The following is an 18,502-nucleotide window of genomic DNA, read 5'->3' on the forward strand; positions in this document are numbered from 1 at the left end:
CAACCATGCAACAACCCCTGGCCGCCACCATGACTTCGATCACCTGCACATGGGCTCGACAACACCCATTCAGCTCACCACGTGGCGGAGTTGTCACCCTCGGCTATGACCTCCCATGAAATTGGTTCAGCAATGTCACGAACCAAGTTGGGTCTCTAGAGATGATGCCTCCAAGGAGGGCTCATCTAGGATCTGGATAGGGTTTTCACCCAGAGAACACCATGTAGCAAAGTCGTAATTCCAAAAAAACGCTCCCAACGGGGAAGACGACTTCCTAGGATGCCGGCGTCATGTCCACCAGCACGAAGGCCGATGAGGGCTTTCGCTCGGAGCAATACAATCCCTCACTGCACGTACATGGTTTGACACTCCCGGACCATGCCGCCGTCGTACCTCCACCTCTGTTTTTGTCACCACCCTACATCGCTGCCCACACGCAGTGCCCTCCACCGTGCTCCTCCCGACCGCGCTCCTCCTAGTGGCGGCGCGCCTCCCGACGTCTCCCAACTTGCACTCGCCACTGTGGCACGGGGACATAAGGTCCGGACCTCCATGTCGCTCCTCTCGGCCGCGCTCCTCCTAACGGTGGCGCCTCCCGGAAGCCAGATGTTAGCTCGGGCTTCCCATGGCTGCCATAGCTGTCAGCCGCCCCCGCTTGCACAACATCAGCTACACCGATGCCGAGCCGCCAACCACTCGCTCACTCCGAACGCCAGCCTTCGGTCTCCTCCACATGCCGTCCTGCATTGCCGACCTCCTCACAAAGCACGGCCATAGGATCCGGTCGCACGCCGTCTTCCCCGTAGCCGGCAAGCTACCCTTGTCGCTGCAGTCAGGTGACCCAAAGCTGCTAGCCACACCTCCATGGCGCAGCCGGCTCCCCCTATGTAGGCTGCCATTAGCTGTACCACCATGGCGCCGCCGGCGAGGCCCCACGCAAGCCACCCCCAGCCACGGCACCACGCCATCGCCAGAAAATCGCGTTTCGCCTCGAGCCTTGGCAGCACCGCAGCGCACCAGCCTCCTTGCTGCTAGCGCGCGCCTCTGCGCTTCGCTCTCCTCCGCCCAGACCACCGCCGTCCGACCCGGGCCGCCGCCGCCCCTCGCCACCGCAGCTCAATGGATCCGGGGGTGTGAAGGGCCGATCCGCCCACGGCAGGGCTGGATCCGGCCTACTGTCGCCCCGGTGAGCCGCCTGATCGAAGCAATTCTGCCGTCCCGGCCCAGCATGGAAGCTTCAAGCAACCAGTAGCCCGCTGCCGCTGTCCTCGGGAGCCGGATGGGCTTCCGGCGGCCCCCTCTTGCGGCGGCAAGGTGGGAGGGGGGGGGGTCAGCGGCGGCAGCTGTTGCGCCGCCCGTGTCGCTCTCACGGGAGAGCGACGCAGGCCGAACCAGCTTAAATTTTGCGTATGTCCTTATCTTGTTCTTGTCACGAATAGCACAATCAAGCATCATTTATGAAATATCACTCATCAGGAAGTTGCTCATAACTTGGTAGCCGAGCCGAGTATACTTCTGGTTAGTGTCACACATCGATCGACCTCTGATGTTTCAGGAAATTCACCTGCGTTGCTCTCTACAATTCAACAAACTGCCGCTTGCTGGATTAAGCTCCAACACTAATATACGAGTGTTTTGAGAGTACTTGTGCGTCAACGTATACATTTCACACATGACATCATATCCATATGTAAACCTGCGCAAAAACAAGATTAAGCTCCAACACTGAAGAGCGTGACGGCAGCCGCAGCCATAGCCGCGATCACCACCGTCGTCTTGGGGCCGACCGGTGGAGCAGCAGGAGATGCAGCAGCAGACCCTGTTGGAGGCTCGGCTGGCGGTGCCGCCGGCGGCACAGCCGCCATTCCGGCGATGAAGTTGATCGGTTCCATCTGGTACATGAGGTAACAGCTGACCCCCATGACGGAGGCAGACGTGCTGTTGGTGACGCCCACATCCTCGTACATGACGGCAAGGAGGTCTATGAGGCAGCTGCTGCACTCGCTCAGCGGCAGGTCCCTGGTGCACTCCGCCATCCCGTACATCACCTGCCAGGCGCCTCCGATGTCGGCGTCCTTGTTACCCTGGCTCCCGGTGGCGAACCGCAGGGCATCGCCGCCGGCCCTCTCCGCGAGCTGGCTCAGCAGCCCCCGCCGCGCCTTCCTCATGGCGGCAGCGCTAGCGAAGGTGGCCCGGAAATCCGAGCGCAAGATAAGCCTGGCGCCGTCGCCGGAGTCGGCGGAGCCGAAGAAGGGCGCGTCCGCGTACCGCATGGCGCAACCGACGGAGCTGAGGAAGCTCACGTTCCGGCTGTCATCGCACAGGTCGGAGAACCAGGTGGAGTTCGCGGAATTGATGCAGTCGAGGCACAGGTCCGCGTCGGCGTTGGCGTAGCACACGGCGAGCCCGGAGACCTGGTCGGGCGCTGCTCCGACGGTGTGGCTGCGGAACCACCTGTAGTTGCCGACCGTCGCCGGAGGTGGGGTCGACAGCGCGGACAGGAGCTCGGCGACGTTCTTCCCGAACCGGCTGCTGTCGGTGTAGTTCCCCGGGGCCGAGCAGGTGACTTTCATAAATACCTGGCGGTCGACATCTGCCGTGGCACCGATGGCAGCGACGGCGAGGAGCAGCAGGAGAAGGCGAGCTGGATCCATGGCACGCCGCACAACCACCTTCTTGACGCAGCTGAGGACACGATCGATCGAGCAGGCGGATCATCGGAGAAGTTTGTCAGCTCCGGTCCTTGTTTCGCACGCGCGCGCGCCCCTAGGTTGCTGGCATCGATCGTCTCCAAGAGATGAAGCTTCGCACCAAGTGATGCCGAATGAACGTGCGCCGCCGCCATCATTCTAAATTCCGCAATGCACCACAAGACAAAAAATCCTATGCCTTTGCTATATACGCAGGAGCGAGGATGGCTTTGGAAGATGGCATGACTTGACTTTCTAGTCAACAAAAATTTATGGGTTGGGACCCTCGTATTTGAATAAGAGGGATGTGTTGGATCCATTCTTTTATTTGGTTGAAGAGGTTGAGATAGGATGATGGCATTTTAACACCGTTAGTAGCGGGTCCCACCTGTCAGCCGCGGGCACTCATGTCATCCTCTTTATTCTTTTACTGCTTCCCCAGCTCCTCTTGGCCCAACTCCTCCCCACCGCTTGTCTCTCCTCCCCCCGGTGCCTAGCTCCCCTCGCCGCCTTGCTCCCTGCTGATGGCCTGCTCCCCTCGGCGCGCCGGCCGTTCCTCCCTCTTCCGCACCGGCAGTCGCCCCCTTCCTCCCTCTCCCGCACCGGCCACCACTACTCCCTCTCCCGCGTCGGTCGTCACCCCCTCCATCTCCTTGCGCTGCCGGCCAACCCCTCTCTTCCTCCCTACCCTGCCTCCCGTCGGCGTCCGTGCGGCCTAGCTCCGCCGGCCTACCACAACAGCGCCCGGCCTCACCTCCCATCGCGCCGCCGGCGCCCCGTGCAACTCCGCTGCGCCACTCCCTTCTCCCGTCTCCCCCGACCTCCGCGCCCTCACGACGCCGGAGCCTGCGCCTGGGCAGAAACGGAGCAACGATGCCGTTCGTGCGGGTCGAAATGGTTTCGCTCATTTTGGAGGAACGAAGGCAACCCGCATCTGATGCGAATATTCCCTAGCTGGTCGGTTCCAATCTACATCCCTCTCCAACCAAATACAGGTCGATGGGGATCGAAGGGGATCGAACCCCTCCGACCCCAAACCAAACACTACCAAAGTGATTCCATTTCGGCGACCGGGAGCGCAGTAGCAAGATGCCGCGTTTGTGTAGGGCACGATGTGGTCGCGTCACGCCGAGTTGCCGCCGCTTTGCTCGGCCGATCGAGCTGCCCCGGCCGGCCGCGCTCGAGAGATTCCTGCCTCCGCCTGCCTGTCCCAAGTCGTAGGTGTCGCGGTCTAGCATGCCCGCGTGTTGTCACTCACCTCAGGTTTGGGCGCGGACGCACGGCAAAGCTACGGCGTCTCGTACACCCGCCTGCCAGGCCGTGCTGTCACGCACTTCTCTCGCCAGGTCGCACTTGGTCTACGTACTGTAGCCAAGCCAGCTCCTGCGGACACGATTCTTGAGGTCCCGTTTTGAACACAAGAAGAGAACATTGCCATTGAGAACGAAAAAGGCAAAACTTGACCACTGCCTTAGCTTTTGCTCTATTCACCAACGATAAAGAAAAACACTTGCACACGCAAGTACTCCATCCGCACCGGGGGTAGGGTACTCTGCCGCAACTCTCTATGACTCTGTCCTAGTGTCACGTAGGGCCACCAACTGGGTTTGCGTACCTGCATTGCCGGGTGCCCACAAGGCTAGGGGAGGACGGAGGATCTCTGATTGGTTTCTTCCGGTCGCAGCCTGGCTCGAAAAGGTCATGCATTGGTTCGCGTTTCAATGCAGCCAGGCCAGCAAGAGGAAATGGATTGGTTGCATGCACGGCAGCCAGCCGCTTTCTCTCTCTTACATGCTGCCCGTGTGCTTGTGCATGCATCGTGCGAGCCTGCTCCCGGAGAAACGAAGATTTCGACCGCATCCCGGGAGCCGGAGCCAGGATCCACGATTCTTTTTGCACGCAGCAGGTCAGGCTCAGCACCTAGCTTAGGTAACCAATCAACTCGAGGATGCATGTGGGGAGCTCGTATCCGGGGTGGTACAGCTAACCAATCAGACCCTTAGGAACTAGGGTGGCCTCGTAGCAAACATCGCAGCAATATTGAGTGCAGATTATAGAATGCGGGATAGAATTCCATCTCGATCGACTCTGTATATCGTACTAACTGATCGCATATCGTTTTTTCAGGAAAAATAGAAAATAGGAAAAACTCACCAAAAATTCGGCGGGGACGGGAGCGGAATCGGGGAAGGCGTTTCCCGACCATTTTCACAGTCCGGTCCGGAATATTCCTGACGGTTTCCCGTATTTTGTACTTATATTCAGCCCACCCGAAGATTTAGCCCATGAAACCTCCCGCGCCCCGCGCCGCGCGCCCACTGGCCTGGCCCATGGGCCGCCAGCCCGCCACACCCCCACCCGGCCACCCCACGCGCCCGGCGCCTCCTCCAGGATCCAGTCCTCTCCTCGCCAGCCACCGGTAGAACGCTGGGACTCCCATCTCCGACCGACCTGCCCTGCCGCCGGATCTCTCCCCCGTGCTTCAGGCCTCCCTCTCGCGGGGCGGCGCTTCTGGAAGCTTCTAGCGCGGCCGCCAACACCTCCACCCAGGCCGGCCACCGGCGCCTCGTGGACGCACCAGCCCGCTAGCGCCAAGCCGGCGTGGACCCACCAGCGCTCCCCCGCCGCGGCTTCAGCGGCGGCCGGGCCCGGATCCGGGCCGACCTCCATGGTCGGTGACATCTTCGGCCGGAGCTGGTCCTCCGCTGAGCTCGGCATCCCGCAGGCCAACAACCCTGCCCTCTTCAGCGACCTCCTCGGCTCCGCGCTCGGTGGCTCCAAATATAAATGGTCAGATCCAAATACAAATAGCATACATGGTCAGATCCAAATATTTGTATTTGGAAAATATTTGGATCTGAGCATTTATATCTTCTCAACTTTGATTTTTTTTCAAGCAATTATCGGGATGTCCTAAACTGGATCCGCCCCTGGATTTCAGATGTTCCACAGCAAGTCCCTCCCTAGGCCCAAGGACACGTCGGTGGTCGTGGTCGTCTTGGAGACAACCGAGGTGTACATTGTGATCAGCTTGTCGACGAGGGCCGATACTCAGGTAATATATGTCGACCCGACCACGGGCGCCCTGCGCTACTTGGGGAAGCACGGGGAAGATGTTTTCGATTCCGAGGCGGCGGCATTGAACTACATCACTGATGGATCAAGGATTTTATCCAAGAGCACCACCTATGGGAAAGCAGTGCTGGGCTATGCAGTGTTAGGAAGCTATGCTTTGCTTTTGGTTGCAACGCAGCTGAGTGCAACAGTTCCCAATCTGCCCGGAGGTGGGTGCATACACACAGTGGCGGAGAGTCAATGGATAAAGATCCAGCTGCAAAACCCTCAGCCCCAGGGGAATGGAGAGCAGAAAAATATCCGTGAATTGGCTGATCTTGATATTGACGGGAAGTACTACTTTTGTGAGACAAGGGATGTTACCAGGCCATTTCCAAGTCGTATGACAGTATGGGAACCAGATGAGGAATTTGTTTGGAATGAGTGGCTGTCAAAGCCTTTTAAGGACATCGGCTTGCCAGGACACTGTGTCATTCTTTTACAGGGGTTTGCTGAGTGTCGAAACTTTGGAGGTGCTGGGCAGCAAGGTGGGTTAGTTGCCCTTATTGCACGTCGGAGTCGGTTGCATCCTGGAACCCGCTATTTGGCTCGTGGACTGAATGCATGTTCAGGCACAGGCAATGAGGTAGAGTGTGAGCAACTTGTTTGGGTTCCACAAAAGGGTGGAGGGCGCATCCCTTTTAGCTCATATATCTGGCGGCGTGGAACTATACCGATATGGTGGGGTGCAGAAATAAAGAATGCTGTGTCAGTAGAAGCTGAAATTTATGTTGCTGATGATCCTTACAACGGGAGCTTACAATACTACCAACGACTGAGTAGAAGATACGGCAATAAATCATCTGAAGAGAATGTATCTAGGCAAAAGAAATCTGGAATGGTTCCCATTGTTTGTGTTAACTTACTAAGATATGCTGAAGGAAAAACTGAGTCAGTTCTTGTTGATTGTTTCAAAGAATCTCTACAGTACATGAAGTCTACTGGAAAGCTTGGAAGCACATGGATCCAGTTGATAAATTATGACTGGCATGCCACTGTGAAGTTAAAAGGACAGCAACAGACAGTTGAGGGCCTATGGAGACATCTTAAAGCACCTACAATGGCCATTGGCTTCAGTGAAGGGAATTACTATGATGTAAGACAGCAGCTTAAGGAATGTAAAGGATCGATTATCTGCAATGACGACATAAATGGCGGATTTTGCATGGAATCTACTCAAAATGGGGTGATACGTTTCAATTGTGCTGACTCCCTTGATCGGACCAATGCTGCTAGTTACTTTGGGGCACTTCAAGTTTTTGTTGAACAGTGTAGTCGATTGAGTATCTCACTCGATGTAGATGCAATGTTTGGGTTATCAAGCAGATATTCTGAATATGACAGTCGAAATGCTCGTTCTTTGCCCCCTGGATGGGAGGAGCGCTTTGACTCTGTAACAGGGAAATCATTTTATATTGATCATAATACACGTACGACCACATGGGAACATCCATGCCAGGAGGCTCCACAGAAGCCCTGGAAGAGATTTGATATGACATTTGATCAGTTCAAAGGCTCAACAATGCTTGCTCCAGTGAACCACCTTGCTGAACTTTTTCTTTTGGCTGGCGATATCCATGCCACATTGTACACTGGCTCAAAAGCTATGCACAGTGAGATTCTGAACATATTCAAGGAGGAAACCGGAAAGTTTAGTAAATTTTCAGCTGTTCAGAATGTGAAGATTACAGTGCAAAGAAGGTTCCACAATTATGTGAATGATAGTTCCCGCCAAAAGCAGTTGGAGATGTTCCTTGGATTGAGGCTATATAAGCATCTCCCGTCCATTCCTATATTCCCTCTCAAAGTAGGTAAACTTACACATTATCAGTATATTTCTTGCAAATTTACATTATTGGTCTTGATTTCAGTATTACTATTGTATTATACTTTTTTGGTAACATCCTGGATCTTGAAATTTTAGGTGCTATCAAGGCCATCTGGATGCATGTTGAAACCAGTTCCTAGTATCACCCCAGTGGCTGATGGTGGTTCCAGTCTTCTCAGCTTCAAAAAGAAGGATCTTATTTGGGTATAGTTCTCCTTTAAGTACACTGTCCAGTAGTGCTCCCTGATTGCTATCTGTTTTATTTAATTATAGTCTTGATCTCTTTTTTTTTTCACATAGCACGTTAAAGGCTTCTGCTCCTGCAGGTATGTCAGCAAGGTGCAGACTACGTTGAACTTTTTATATACCTTGGGGAACCTTGTCAAGTCTGTCAACTGCTTCTTACTGTCTCCCATGGTGCTGAAGATTCTTCCTATCCAGCATCAGTAGATGTTAGAATTGGCTCAAGCATAGATGCCCTTAAGCTCGTGGTTGAGGTCCTTGTCTCTATCTTACCTCACTGGTTTATTATCATATGTATTTTTTCTTTCTTCAGTTGTTTCATCAAGTTTCTTTGCAAATAAAAAGTTAGTTTGCATATTTTTACGATTGGGCTTACTGAACTATCCCCCCTGTGCCCAAACTCAAGATTGCAGACACACAAAAATGGAAGGTTCTAAAAATTGAGCTTCACCTGATCTGATCAAAATCTGGGTTTAAGACACCTTGCTATGTTGCGATTCCAACAATTTGAACTACGGCACATGACTTTGCTTGGTTCAGAACCAGAGTTAAACTGCGTGCCAATAACTTTGGCTACCAAATGATATGGATCGACTAGGGATAGCAGGAAGAAACCTGCTAGTCGCTCTCCCTCTTAGGGTTTCTTCTTTCTTGATTACAACTGATGATGTGGCTAGGCACTTACAGACATCTCCCTAACAGTAGATGCTAAGTTGCTAACCAATGGCAATAAATCTATCTAATCTAAACCAATTCTGAACAAACTTAAAATAAGTGTGTCTGGCTGCTGCTGCTGCTGCAGAACTGGTTATGTTTACTGTAGAGCTGCATGTCATTTCATTAATAGAACAAGAAAAGTTTGTTAGGTTACAGGCCCTAACTGCCTACATTACACTTATAACATACACGCAACAGACATGTAAAAGATGACCATACTATCAAAGAGAAAAAAGGATCTTATCTAGCTAAAAGCAAGCTGAGATCCCTAGCTCAAGCCGAGCACCACAGAGAGTCATGTAGATTTAAATTTGGTTATTGCTCCATCTGATATTGGTTTCATTGGATATATTTACGTCATTGTTAAAGTATCATTTTGTATTTTTCAACAGTTATGCAATTACTTCTCTACACATTTTCTGTGTATGCCAGCTGCTTGAATTTGAATAAATCATATTTTCTTGTCTATGAAATCCAATTAAAGCATGCAGATGCATTAAACTTATTTAATTTTTAAGTACAACTCTCCTCTTTTGAGGCATTTTTTCATTCCTTGCTAGCGAAACAAGGCCCTGCTCATGTGATTGTTTTCATTTGTTCCGTCTTGAACGTCGTATTTAACTGGTGGATGAATATTAATTGGGAGATTGTTTGTTTAGGGTGCTTGCATTCCACAGTGCTCGAATGGCACAAATTTATTGATACCTCTCACTGGAAGAATTGATCCAGAGGACTTAGCTGTTACAGGGAAAAGTGCTAGGCCCAATGTTCAAGAGAGCACGTACCTTCCTTTGTTATATGACTTTGAAGAGCTAGAAGGAGAACTAAACTTTTTAAATCGGGTTGTTGCATTATCTTTTCATCCATCTTCCATATCAAGGACACCCATCACTCTTGGTGAGGTAAATTTTTATGAATTTGTTAGACTGAGGCACTTTGAAAAGTTATTCTCTATATCTTTTTCTTGACGAGTTTGAAATCCTTTTTAACAGATTGAAGTACTTGGAATTTCTCTTCCATGGGCAGACATGTTAAACAATAGTGGACGTGCTCCTGAATTTATGGAGCTTCTCCAAAAAAAATCAAGCGCTCACTGTGATATGGGTTCAAAGTCTTTTGCAAATTCTTCTGGGCCTGTGAATGATTCTCGTGGCAGTGAGGGGTCTTATACTAAAAGTTCATCGTCAGCTCAACCAGGTGGTTCGGAAAATTTGTTGGATTTTCTCACAGGTGATTTTGACATGTCAAAGTCACATATAACTGAAAATATGTCTTTTGGTAATGGGGAACAAACAAACTTCTTAGATGATGGATTTGATGTTAACCCTTTTGCCTCTGCATCAGAAGTGCCTGTTCCTACAGTGAATAACCAGGTTGAAGAATGTGGCAGCACACAGCTTTATCTTAAATTTTTTGAATCTTTTTCTGGCAATAATAAGGTATCCATCTGTAATCTTATTTTATTATTTTTCTTATCTTATTTTGTTGTATCTGTGTGCATTCCTTCTTTTTTTTTAAAAAAGCGTTGAGCAGAGCTTGTCCTGAAGTTACCAGTAATATCTTGAATTGCTCTTTTATCCGATAAATGGGCAAGATTGTAGTTTCTAGTAACAACATTACCAAAACCTTTTCTTTTCTCGAACACACACGAGAGCTGCGTATCATTGTATTAAGAAGACAAAAAGGGGTAGATAACCCTAACGACACACCCAAAGAAAAATCAACACACTCACATCTAGGTTCAATAATTACATATGCGCCTGTGCTAAAACTGAAAACCTACCACGACCATAACTGCACTTTAACCATCCTCTTATGACAGGTTACTGAATCTTTAGTTCTATTCAGGTTACAGCTGTCTATTTCTTATATGCTTGTGTACTTTACATATGTTTAAGGTTCTAGCGCTATTGCTTTCCTATCTTCTCAATACATACTTGCTTATTGTGAAAAAAATAGGAACAGAAATAGTCCTCTTTTGAAAAAAAAAAAGTGTGTATGAATTTAAATCCAATACAGATGTAAACTTTATCATCTTTCCAGGGAAAGGGTCTTACCTTTGAGGAAGTGATGAAACTTGAAATAAAACGTCTCCATCTTGGTCTTTCTGCCGCTGAAAGGGACCGGGCATTGTTATCAATTGGTGTTATTCCTGCCACAGTAGATCCAAACCGTTCAGTTGATTATTCTTACCTGTTGAAGCTGTCCAGCTTAGCTGATAATCTAGCACTGCTGGGCCATGCAGTCCTTGAGGATCGTGTTAATGCTTCAATAGGGCTTGAAAAGGGCAGTGGACACGCTATAGATTTTTGGAACATCAGTGAAAATGATGATTCCTGCTATGATGGGGCATGTGAAGTCCGTGCTCCATCTTCATTGCAGGCTTCAGCCACTAGAGAAAATCAATCAGTATTTGTGGAATGTTCCCAGTGTGAAAGGACAGTTTGCAAAGCTTGCTGTGCTGGTAGAGGGGCCTTCCTTTTGCTCAACACCTATAGGGATCTGAAGATATATGGTGGGAGTCAAGGTGGTGGCTATTCAGCACTCGCAGATAGTTTTGTGTGCAAATCATGCTGCAGTGAAATCATCAAACGTGCATTGTATGTGGATTATGTTCGGGTTCTTCAGAGTTTACGGAGAAAATATCGTGCGGAGAAAGCAGCAATGGACGCTGTGAATCAGGTCTGCCAGCTGGAGTCCAGCAAAGTATCTGATTTATCGCAAAGTATTCAAACTGGTCAGAGACAATTGAAGCAGATCCTTGATGGTGAAGAGTCCCTTGCAGAATTTCCATATGCAAGCTTTTTACAAACGGTATTTCTAAACTCTGTGCTATGCTATCATAACTTTTACTCCTGTATATTGTGCTGCCCTTTGTTATAAGTACATTCTGCTGTATTTATAACACTGTTGTGTTTTCCCATGGACCATGGGAATACAGTTATAAATTGGCCTTATGCGTATCATTCTTTGTTTCTTCTAAAGATGCCTACCTCCTATTTTTATTTTCTTGTATGAAGTTTGACAGATAATGCTTTGATCGAGCCCTCATGTTCTATTACTCAGGTTGAAACTGCTGATGACTCTGAACCACTGCTTTCGTTACTGGCACCTCTTGGTGCCGGAGATTACAATTCTTACTGGAAAGCTCCTGGGGCTAACACTTCAGTGGAGTTCTCGATTGTTCTTGGTGGTTTATCAGATGTTGCAGGAGTTGCCATAATTGTCAGTTCTTGCGGTTACACATCTGACTGCCCTATTGTAAGATGGCCTATTTTACTTTCTCTTTCTTCATCATTTTATCCTTTATTTTATCTATAAATCTCTACAGACAATGTTAAGTCAGGCATACATTAATATGATATATACGGGATCCCAGCTATATCAATATGCCTCACTAGACATTTCTTGTTTGTTGATGATTGAGAAAAAAGGAGGATATTTAAACTGAAGTTACTGGAATTATACTTTTAGCCATGAAATCATGTAGCTTGATCAAATGCATGTTCTTTCTGAGCAAGAGAAGGAAAACATTTCAGTTCAGCTGTCTGCTTACATGTTGATTACAAGGGAACCAATGTGAAAAATATTATCTCCCTCTGCAGAATTGTATGCCACATCAGCATGAGAGACATCTCATGCTCTTGCCCATTTATTTCCAAGAATGTCCACAAAATGAAGGAGAACTTGCAAAGAGAGAAATAATTCTTAACATGGGTTATACTGAGAGCAAAATCTGGTTTTATTCAAGACAAAATGCTAATATGCTATCAAATATCTGGAGCTGCATTAGTACTTTGGTTCTAAACCTACACTTCAGGATTGCGCTTATGCTCTTTGCAATTCAATTTATGACTAGTAATAGCAGTGGTTTCCAGTCTTATGATGTTTGTGGCTTCATAATTCTGTGATAGTCACCTGTCCTTCTATACATGCACCGATACTGTCGCTATGACCACACAAATACATCTAATGTGTTGAAATAATCCTGGTCTGGAGTTAGTTCAATGTGCAAGAGCTTCAGACGTATTTTGCATATACTTCAGAGTTTATCTGTGCATAACAAGAGGATCATTTGAACTAGCCTTTTGGGTTTCTGGAACCAATGCAATGTCCAAGAGCTGCAAAACATCTTTTCCATATTCTGACACAGTTAGCTATCTATGCATAACAAGATCATTTGAACTAACCTGTTGAGCTGTTTCATTCTCTGTTCCTTCAGTGCATGTTTTCTTTTCTAACAAAATTTTTTGCTTTCATATGCTAATAATCGTGCTGCTTGTCCAGGTAGAGATATGGGCCAGTAATAGAATACAGCGAGAAGATCGTACATTCATAGGAAAGTGGGATGTACAAGATATAATATCTTCATCTCCGCAGCTTTGTGGACCTGAAAAATCTAGTAGAATAAGTGGAGAACCAAGACACATTAAATTTCACTTCCCAAATCCTATCCGCTGTCGTATCATTTCAATAAAAATGACACTTCCCCATATTGGTTCTCATTCAACCAAGTTTAGTGAGGAGTTTGATCTTCTGTCATTGGGTGATAGCTCATTTTATGAATCAAAGCCAACCAGTCCACAGAATTCATTTATCCATGCAAAAAGAATTATTGTTTTCGGTAGTTCTTTGAGGAAGGAGATGGGTTCTGACACATCTGGGGGAATAATGAGAATGAAAAGTTATTTAGACAGATCACCGCCCTTGGGGAGATTTAGGGTAAACCCTATGTCTTTTGCTGAACAGTTTCCATATTTTGATTCTGGCTATTACTGAAGCTTTTCTTCTGTATTTTCCAGATTCCAGTTGAAGCTGAGAGGCTAAGAGATAATGATCTTGTTCTTGAGCATTATCTCTTACCTAATTCACCTGGAATAGCTGGATTCCGGCTTGACTTTTTCAGTGTTATAAGGCCTCATGTGACCCATTCACCATCCTCATCAGAATTGTACATGAGGGAGTTTTCATTGACACGAATGGAAGATAGATTTGTAAATCAAGCAATTCTTTATATGCAGGTCACAATTGTTAAGGTACTAAGACATTGCCTCTTCTCAAAATTTTATTATTTCAGTGGTATGGTTCATTATTTTCTGCTTCCTGTGATCTCCTTTAATGCTTGTCCCTGTACAGTCCAAACCGTCATAGAGTGGGCCCAGGTGGTCATGTGACCTAGTTTTGCTGATAGGTTTTCTTGCTGACAGTTTTGCATTTTGCAAAATGTTTTTTTTTCTCTCGTTTCATGCTAGTATGGAATATTCAACTGAAACTTCACCATTTATATAGTGGTGATCGTTAGATAAGCTGCCTCTTCATATCTCGAATGACTATACACAATAAAATATTGCTATTTCAGTTTTTTTAGGTTTGCTGCAAACTTATCATTTTTTACATAATGTTAATCGAGGGTTTGATAAGCATACAGCTGAACCTTATATATATAGTCCAGTCTTTTGAGTGCTTATTTTGTTTTTTCATAAAACATTTCTTTTGTGCTCTTGGTTTTGTACAGGAGTCTGGCAAGCTGGTTGTAGAGGAATACCGTTTACCTGAAGTCAAAGCGAGTACACCACTGTATTTTGATTTTCCTGATCTGCAACAAGATGTCCGTTGTGTTATGTTTAGATTACTTGGGGATGTCACTGCCTTTGTTGATGACATTTCTGAGCTTGACGGCTTAAACTTGCGAAATCTTCCTTTGGCATCTGGACTGTCTTTGTCAAATAAGATCAAGTTGTACTACTACGCAGATACATATGAGATGGGAAAGATCGGCAGTCTCTCAGCAGTATAAAATATCTGAGGTAGGAAATCATGACATTCTAAATGCTAGCTTATGAGTCTTGTCTGATTAAAGAGTTCTTAACTTGATTTTTGACAATCAAGTTATGCTTATTTTCAGAAGAAAGTTTCAGTTGATAAAGGATATATGATAAAGCTAAAATGCATAACATAAATTGGGTTATCAGTTATCACTTCTCTTCTTGCTTAAGCTACCTACCTCCACATGTGGATTGAATGTTGAATGATTGGTACTTAACATCCTTGAGGTAACCACAAAGCCTGCCTGATATGGTCTTAGTCCTGACCCTACACTCCTATTTTGAATTAGAATTACATGTAGATGGCTATGGATCCACTTTATTGAGGGTCTCTTCTCTAGATTAAGCTACCTCTGTAGACATGGATTCATCCTTAACACCCTCCAAAGAAAAATTGTGTACCCAGGCCATTATGGTCCTGACCCTAGACTCCTATTTCGAATTAGAATTACATGTGGATGGGTCTAGATCCAGTCTATACTGGCTTATCCATGCTTAGAAGGAATTTAAAATTTAGAAACACCTCACGTTTCAAATGAGATGGAGCTTATCAGCCCCAGCAATAAACTTTTACTCTGCCCCTGGTGACACTTATCTGAATGTTCTGCTGAATCATGAAACTATGAATTGGTATGCGTGGGTTATTGTGTACTATAGCCTACATCTGTGTAGTAGATTGCCTAATACTGCTCTTTTACTTTTTGTTTACCTGTGTTTAGGTCGTACATGCCAACATGGGATATTACCAGGTGGTAGAAGGTTATTGTCAACTATTGTTTCTGTACTCTGCCTTGATGCGCGGCTGTTGCGACAAATACATGATGCCTTTTTGGACCATTCTTTTTCTTTGGTTTTCACGATCAGATGATGATCCAATTTGAGGGATCATGGGATTTTGCTAGTAGAATTTCTGGAAGTTCAATTTTAGGTAGAATATCTGGAAATTCAGTACGATTGCAGTTTCAGAAACTGCCAGGTACATTTGTCAATATCTGCACTGTATTCTTTTTCGCTCATACGTATTTTAAGCACTGAACTTTACCGATTGTTCATTTGTATGCTACACGGCAATGCTGAGGTTACCATTCTCTTAACTTGAACATTTGATTGATATTGCATTGTCGCTATGGAACAAAAAAAGTGGTAACCTGTTGTTTAATGGCAGCACTCGTCCTATAAACTAAATATATAGCATCAGCGGGTAAGAGCTGATTTTATATTGGTTTTGTTGTACCCTTACCGCCAAAGGTTATAAAAGACCAAACAAACAATATTTTGAGAAAAGACCACAAATTTGCTAGCCAAAATGGGCTGGTAAAATAGAGGTTAGTTACCACTTGCCAGTCATATTGGCATGTGGACCCATGGACCAGGTAAAATGTTTCGTTTTATACACCAACATTGTCTTCAAAACACAGTTTTAATTTATATTTTTTACAATGTTTATAAAGCACAGTAAACCTATCATGAGATTGCTTGTCAAGACAAATCTTCTTGTTTCCAAATATCGGAAACTATGTGTAGGTTGTAATCTTACACGATGGAGTAATAATCAGGTTAATATTCTTGGGAGAAATGTTTTGATTCCTTGGATTTGGTCGAGTAGGGTTTCACTCCAATGTCTCGGCTGTGGCTGTTCGGCTTGTGATATCCTAGAAGGTGTAATTCGAGGTCTGCTGACTGCTAGGTAGATTACCCTGTTTGGTTTGGGTCGGACTCCAGTTCAAGTTTTCTATGACCTGCAGCCGTGACTAGGAAGGCTAGCCGATCGACGGCCGGGGGCGCTGTGCTATGAACAGAACAAGGCGAACGTGACGTACGGGAAGCTAGGCCTGTCATCTCATCCGATCGCGCACGAGCGGGGGTCCGAGGACACACACGAATCTGAACAGAATACTACAACGAGAGGACTACGAGGATCTAGGATAACCAACGTCGTAGCAATAATGTGTTTGAGTACACAATGATCCGTCCTTGGGTAGTAAATGTAGCCTCATTAGATCATAATTTATAATTTTGTAATTGAGTGATAACGGACTAATGTCTTGTCAAGAATGTACCTTAGGTTTTTAGTTCCAAGAATGCAAATCAAACCATGGTAAGGTCAAAATCATGGTATTTAAGTATCCAAGCTATGATATCCGTGGTATTCAAGTGTCCAAGTTATGGTATTTTCGTAACCAAATCATAGCATCTAGGATTATTCTATAGTATTCAAGCATCAAAGTGATGATATTTTTGGTGCTTGCATTGGATGAGCCGAAGAGAGAAAGGAACCATTGGATGTTCCAAAGGTCTACAGGATAAGTGTCAGAGCTACCATCAGATCAATTAGAACAACATGATGCAACTATCTGAGTTAAGACCATCGGACGTTCCGATGATAGGATGTCTAGAAGCGTCGGATGAATTCGGAGGTAAAGGATGTAAAGACAAAGAAAACCCTCTAGCACCAGATGATCATATGCTACGCCAAGAGGAGCATCGGATGAAGTATATTTACTTTATGAAGTTCCTGAGAGGTTTTGGCCTTAAACCCTTCAGCACCGGATGATCCGATGGTACCATCTGATGAAACGTCGAATGAATTTTGAGTCTATGAAGAACTTGGGCACGGGGAAGCTAACGGCTAATTGCATTGGATGTTTCGATACATGTCAAAAAGGAACCATCGGAACATCCAATGGTAAACTTTAACTAGCCATGGGAGCAACGGCACTTTGATGCTTTAGGTTATTTATACCCCCTCCACTCGACCATTTGATGTTGCTGGAGTGTGCAAGAATCCTTTGGAGATCAAGACTCATCAAAAACACATCCAAGTTACCAAAAGTGCATAAGTGATTAATCAAAGCTTAGCACAAGCTTAGAAGAGTGTTTAGTACTAGGATAGGCCTAGAGAAGAGAGAGTGTAAGGTGTTTTGCCTTGTGATCAGTTTAAGGAGTGAACCACAGCTGTACAAGGTGTACCGACGCCTTGGAACCTTAGTGGTTCACCGGTAAGTCTTCGACCCTCTGGCTTGGTGTGGAGCGGCGTCGACGACCGTGTGTGGGGGACGAGGAGACCCCTTCCTTGGTGGAGAAACTCCGTAGTGAAGATGGCATCAAGGTGACTGGAAAGAGAGGGAGTGGTGAGCTTTGTGTTAGTGGCAAGTTTCTCATCTGGCTTGGCATGAGCCTTTGTGGCGAGTCCAAGACCTTGATCGGAAGAGACTTGGTGACCGGGAGCATATCCTTGGTGGAGCTCAAACATGGACTAGGGGTGATATTTGCCTACCGATACCGTACGATAAATCGTGGTGTCCAAGTTTGCATTCTTCCTAACCCACTCCTTTATGTTTCCTCATTTCATACTTGCAATTTGAGTTCTTAACTTAATTACTTAATTATTAGAGTAGAATCTTGATATGATTGGTTTGCAAAACTTGTTTTGAGTGGGAAGAATCATTAGATCAACACATCTAGATAGCACTATCTAGTTTATATTTTGAAACAAATAGTGAAAGTCATAGGCTAAGATTTTTAAATTTGTCTAATTCACCTTCCCCTTTTAGGCTACAAGCACCAATTCTTTGCACCCCATGTATTCGCGGCCTCTCCACGTGACGGGTCCTCGCATCGCAGGGGTTGCAGTCTGAAATCGCATCGGACCGATATGATGGTACTCCTCTCTTTAGCAGCGAATGCTGTGTTCTCTCTAACGTATCTGCCCTTCAGTCCTTGTCTCCCTCCTTGCAGTCGCTAACTAATGGTCATGGCCATTTGCCTGGTTCTATTGTACGACACCTACGAATTAGCAAAAGCACTGTCATCTCCGCACTGTCATCTTTGGGGGTTTCTATTCTTGCTTGTCAAAAGGCCGAAGGAGAGCGACCGCACTGAAAAACGAACGACTACAGAGAAATTCTCCCAGCGTCCCAGCCCAAGATACCAGCCGCGGATTGCGATCCTTGATTTGGACACGACAAAGCTGCTGTTCGTGCTGCTATCCGTACGAGCTCGACGGCGATTTCTGTTTCTGTTTTATTATGAGGTAGCTTTAGGCTTTTCGAAGAATGGCGCGCTACTACGCCACGCTCATAGCG

General features: G+C 46.4%; 2 protein-coding genes across 3 annotated transcripts; one reads left to right on the plus strand and one right to left on the minus strand.

The window, feature by feature from the left end:
* Positions 1 to 1,712: 1,712 nt before the first annotated feature.
* Positions 1,713 to 2,654, minus strand: LOC117834696 (antimicrobial ginkbilobin-2-like protein). Its single transcript, XM_034714225.1, has one exon. The coding sequence runs from the start codon at positions 2,652 to 2,654 to the stop codon at positions 1,713 to 1,715; it is 942 nt and encodes a 313-aa protein (XP_034570116.1).
* A 2,442-nt stretch (positions 2,655 to 5,096) lies between these two features.
* LOC117833587 (probable phosphoinositide phosphatase SAC9) lies at positions 5,097 to 15,528 on the plus strand. 2 transcript variants are annotated; one of them, XR_004635512.2, is made up of 13 exons: positions 5,097 to 5,480; positions 5,632 to 7,611; positions 7,729 to 7,836; positions 7,959 to 8,129; positions 9,252 to 9,494; positions 9,585 to 10,031; positions 10,636 to 11,406; positions 11,659 to 11,853; positions 12,880 to 13,314; positions 13,395 to 13,628; positions 14,108 to 14,399; positions 14,498 to 14,645; positions 15,137 to 15,528. XR_004635512.2 is itself a non-coding variant. In XM_034713142.2 (12 exons), exons 1-11 carry the CDS (start codon positions 5,478 to 5,480, stop codon positions 14,387 to 14,389), a joined length of 4,869 nt encoding a protein of 1,622 aa, XP_034569033.1. In that variant the 5' UTR covers positions 5,097 to 5,477; the 3' UTR covers positions 14,390 to 14,399; positions 15,137 to 15,528. The 2 variants fall into 2 exon arrangements, 1 of the variants encoding a protein (XP_034569033.1); XM_034713142.2 differs by lacking the exon at positions 14,498 to 14,645.
* Positions 15,529 to 18,502: the final 2,974 nt, after the last annotated feature.

This window comes from Setaria viridis, chromosome 8, assembly GCF_005286985.2.
Source record: "Setaria viridis chromosome 8, Setaria_viridis_v4.0, whole genome shotgun sequence".
NCBI classification, from domain to species: domain Eukaryota; kingdom Viridiplantae; phylum Streptophyta; class Magnoliopsida; order Poales; family Poaceae; genus Setaria; species Setaria viridis.

Excerpts from the sequence above, each read along its gene's own strand:
- LOC117834696 (XM_034714225.1), bottom strand. The coding sequence starts at position 2,654 with ATGGATCCAGCTCGCCTTCTCCTGCTGCTCCTCGCCGTCGCTGCCATC.
- LOC117833587 (XM_034713142.2), top strand. Across the intron at positions 11,407-11,658 it reads ATGCAAGCTTTTTACAAACG|GTTGAAACTGCTGATGACTC; the intron begins GTATTTCTAAAC and ends TCTATTACTCAG. Across the intron at positions 13,315-13,394 it reads CGCCCTTGGGGAGATTTAGG|ATTCCAGTTGAAGCTGAGAG; the intron begins GTAAACCCTATG and ends TGTATTTTCCAG.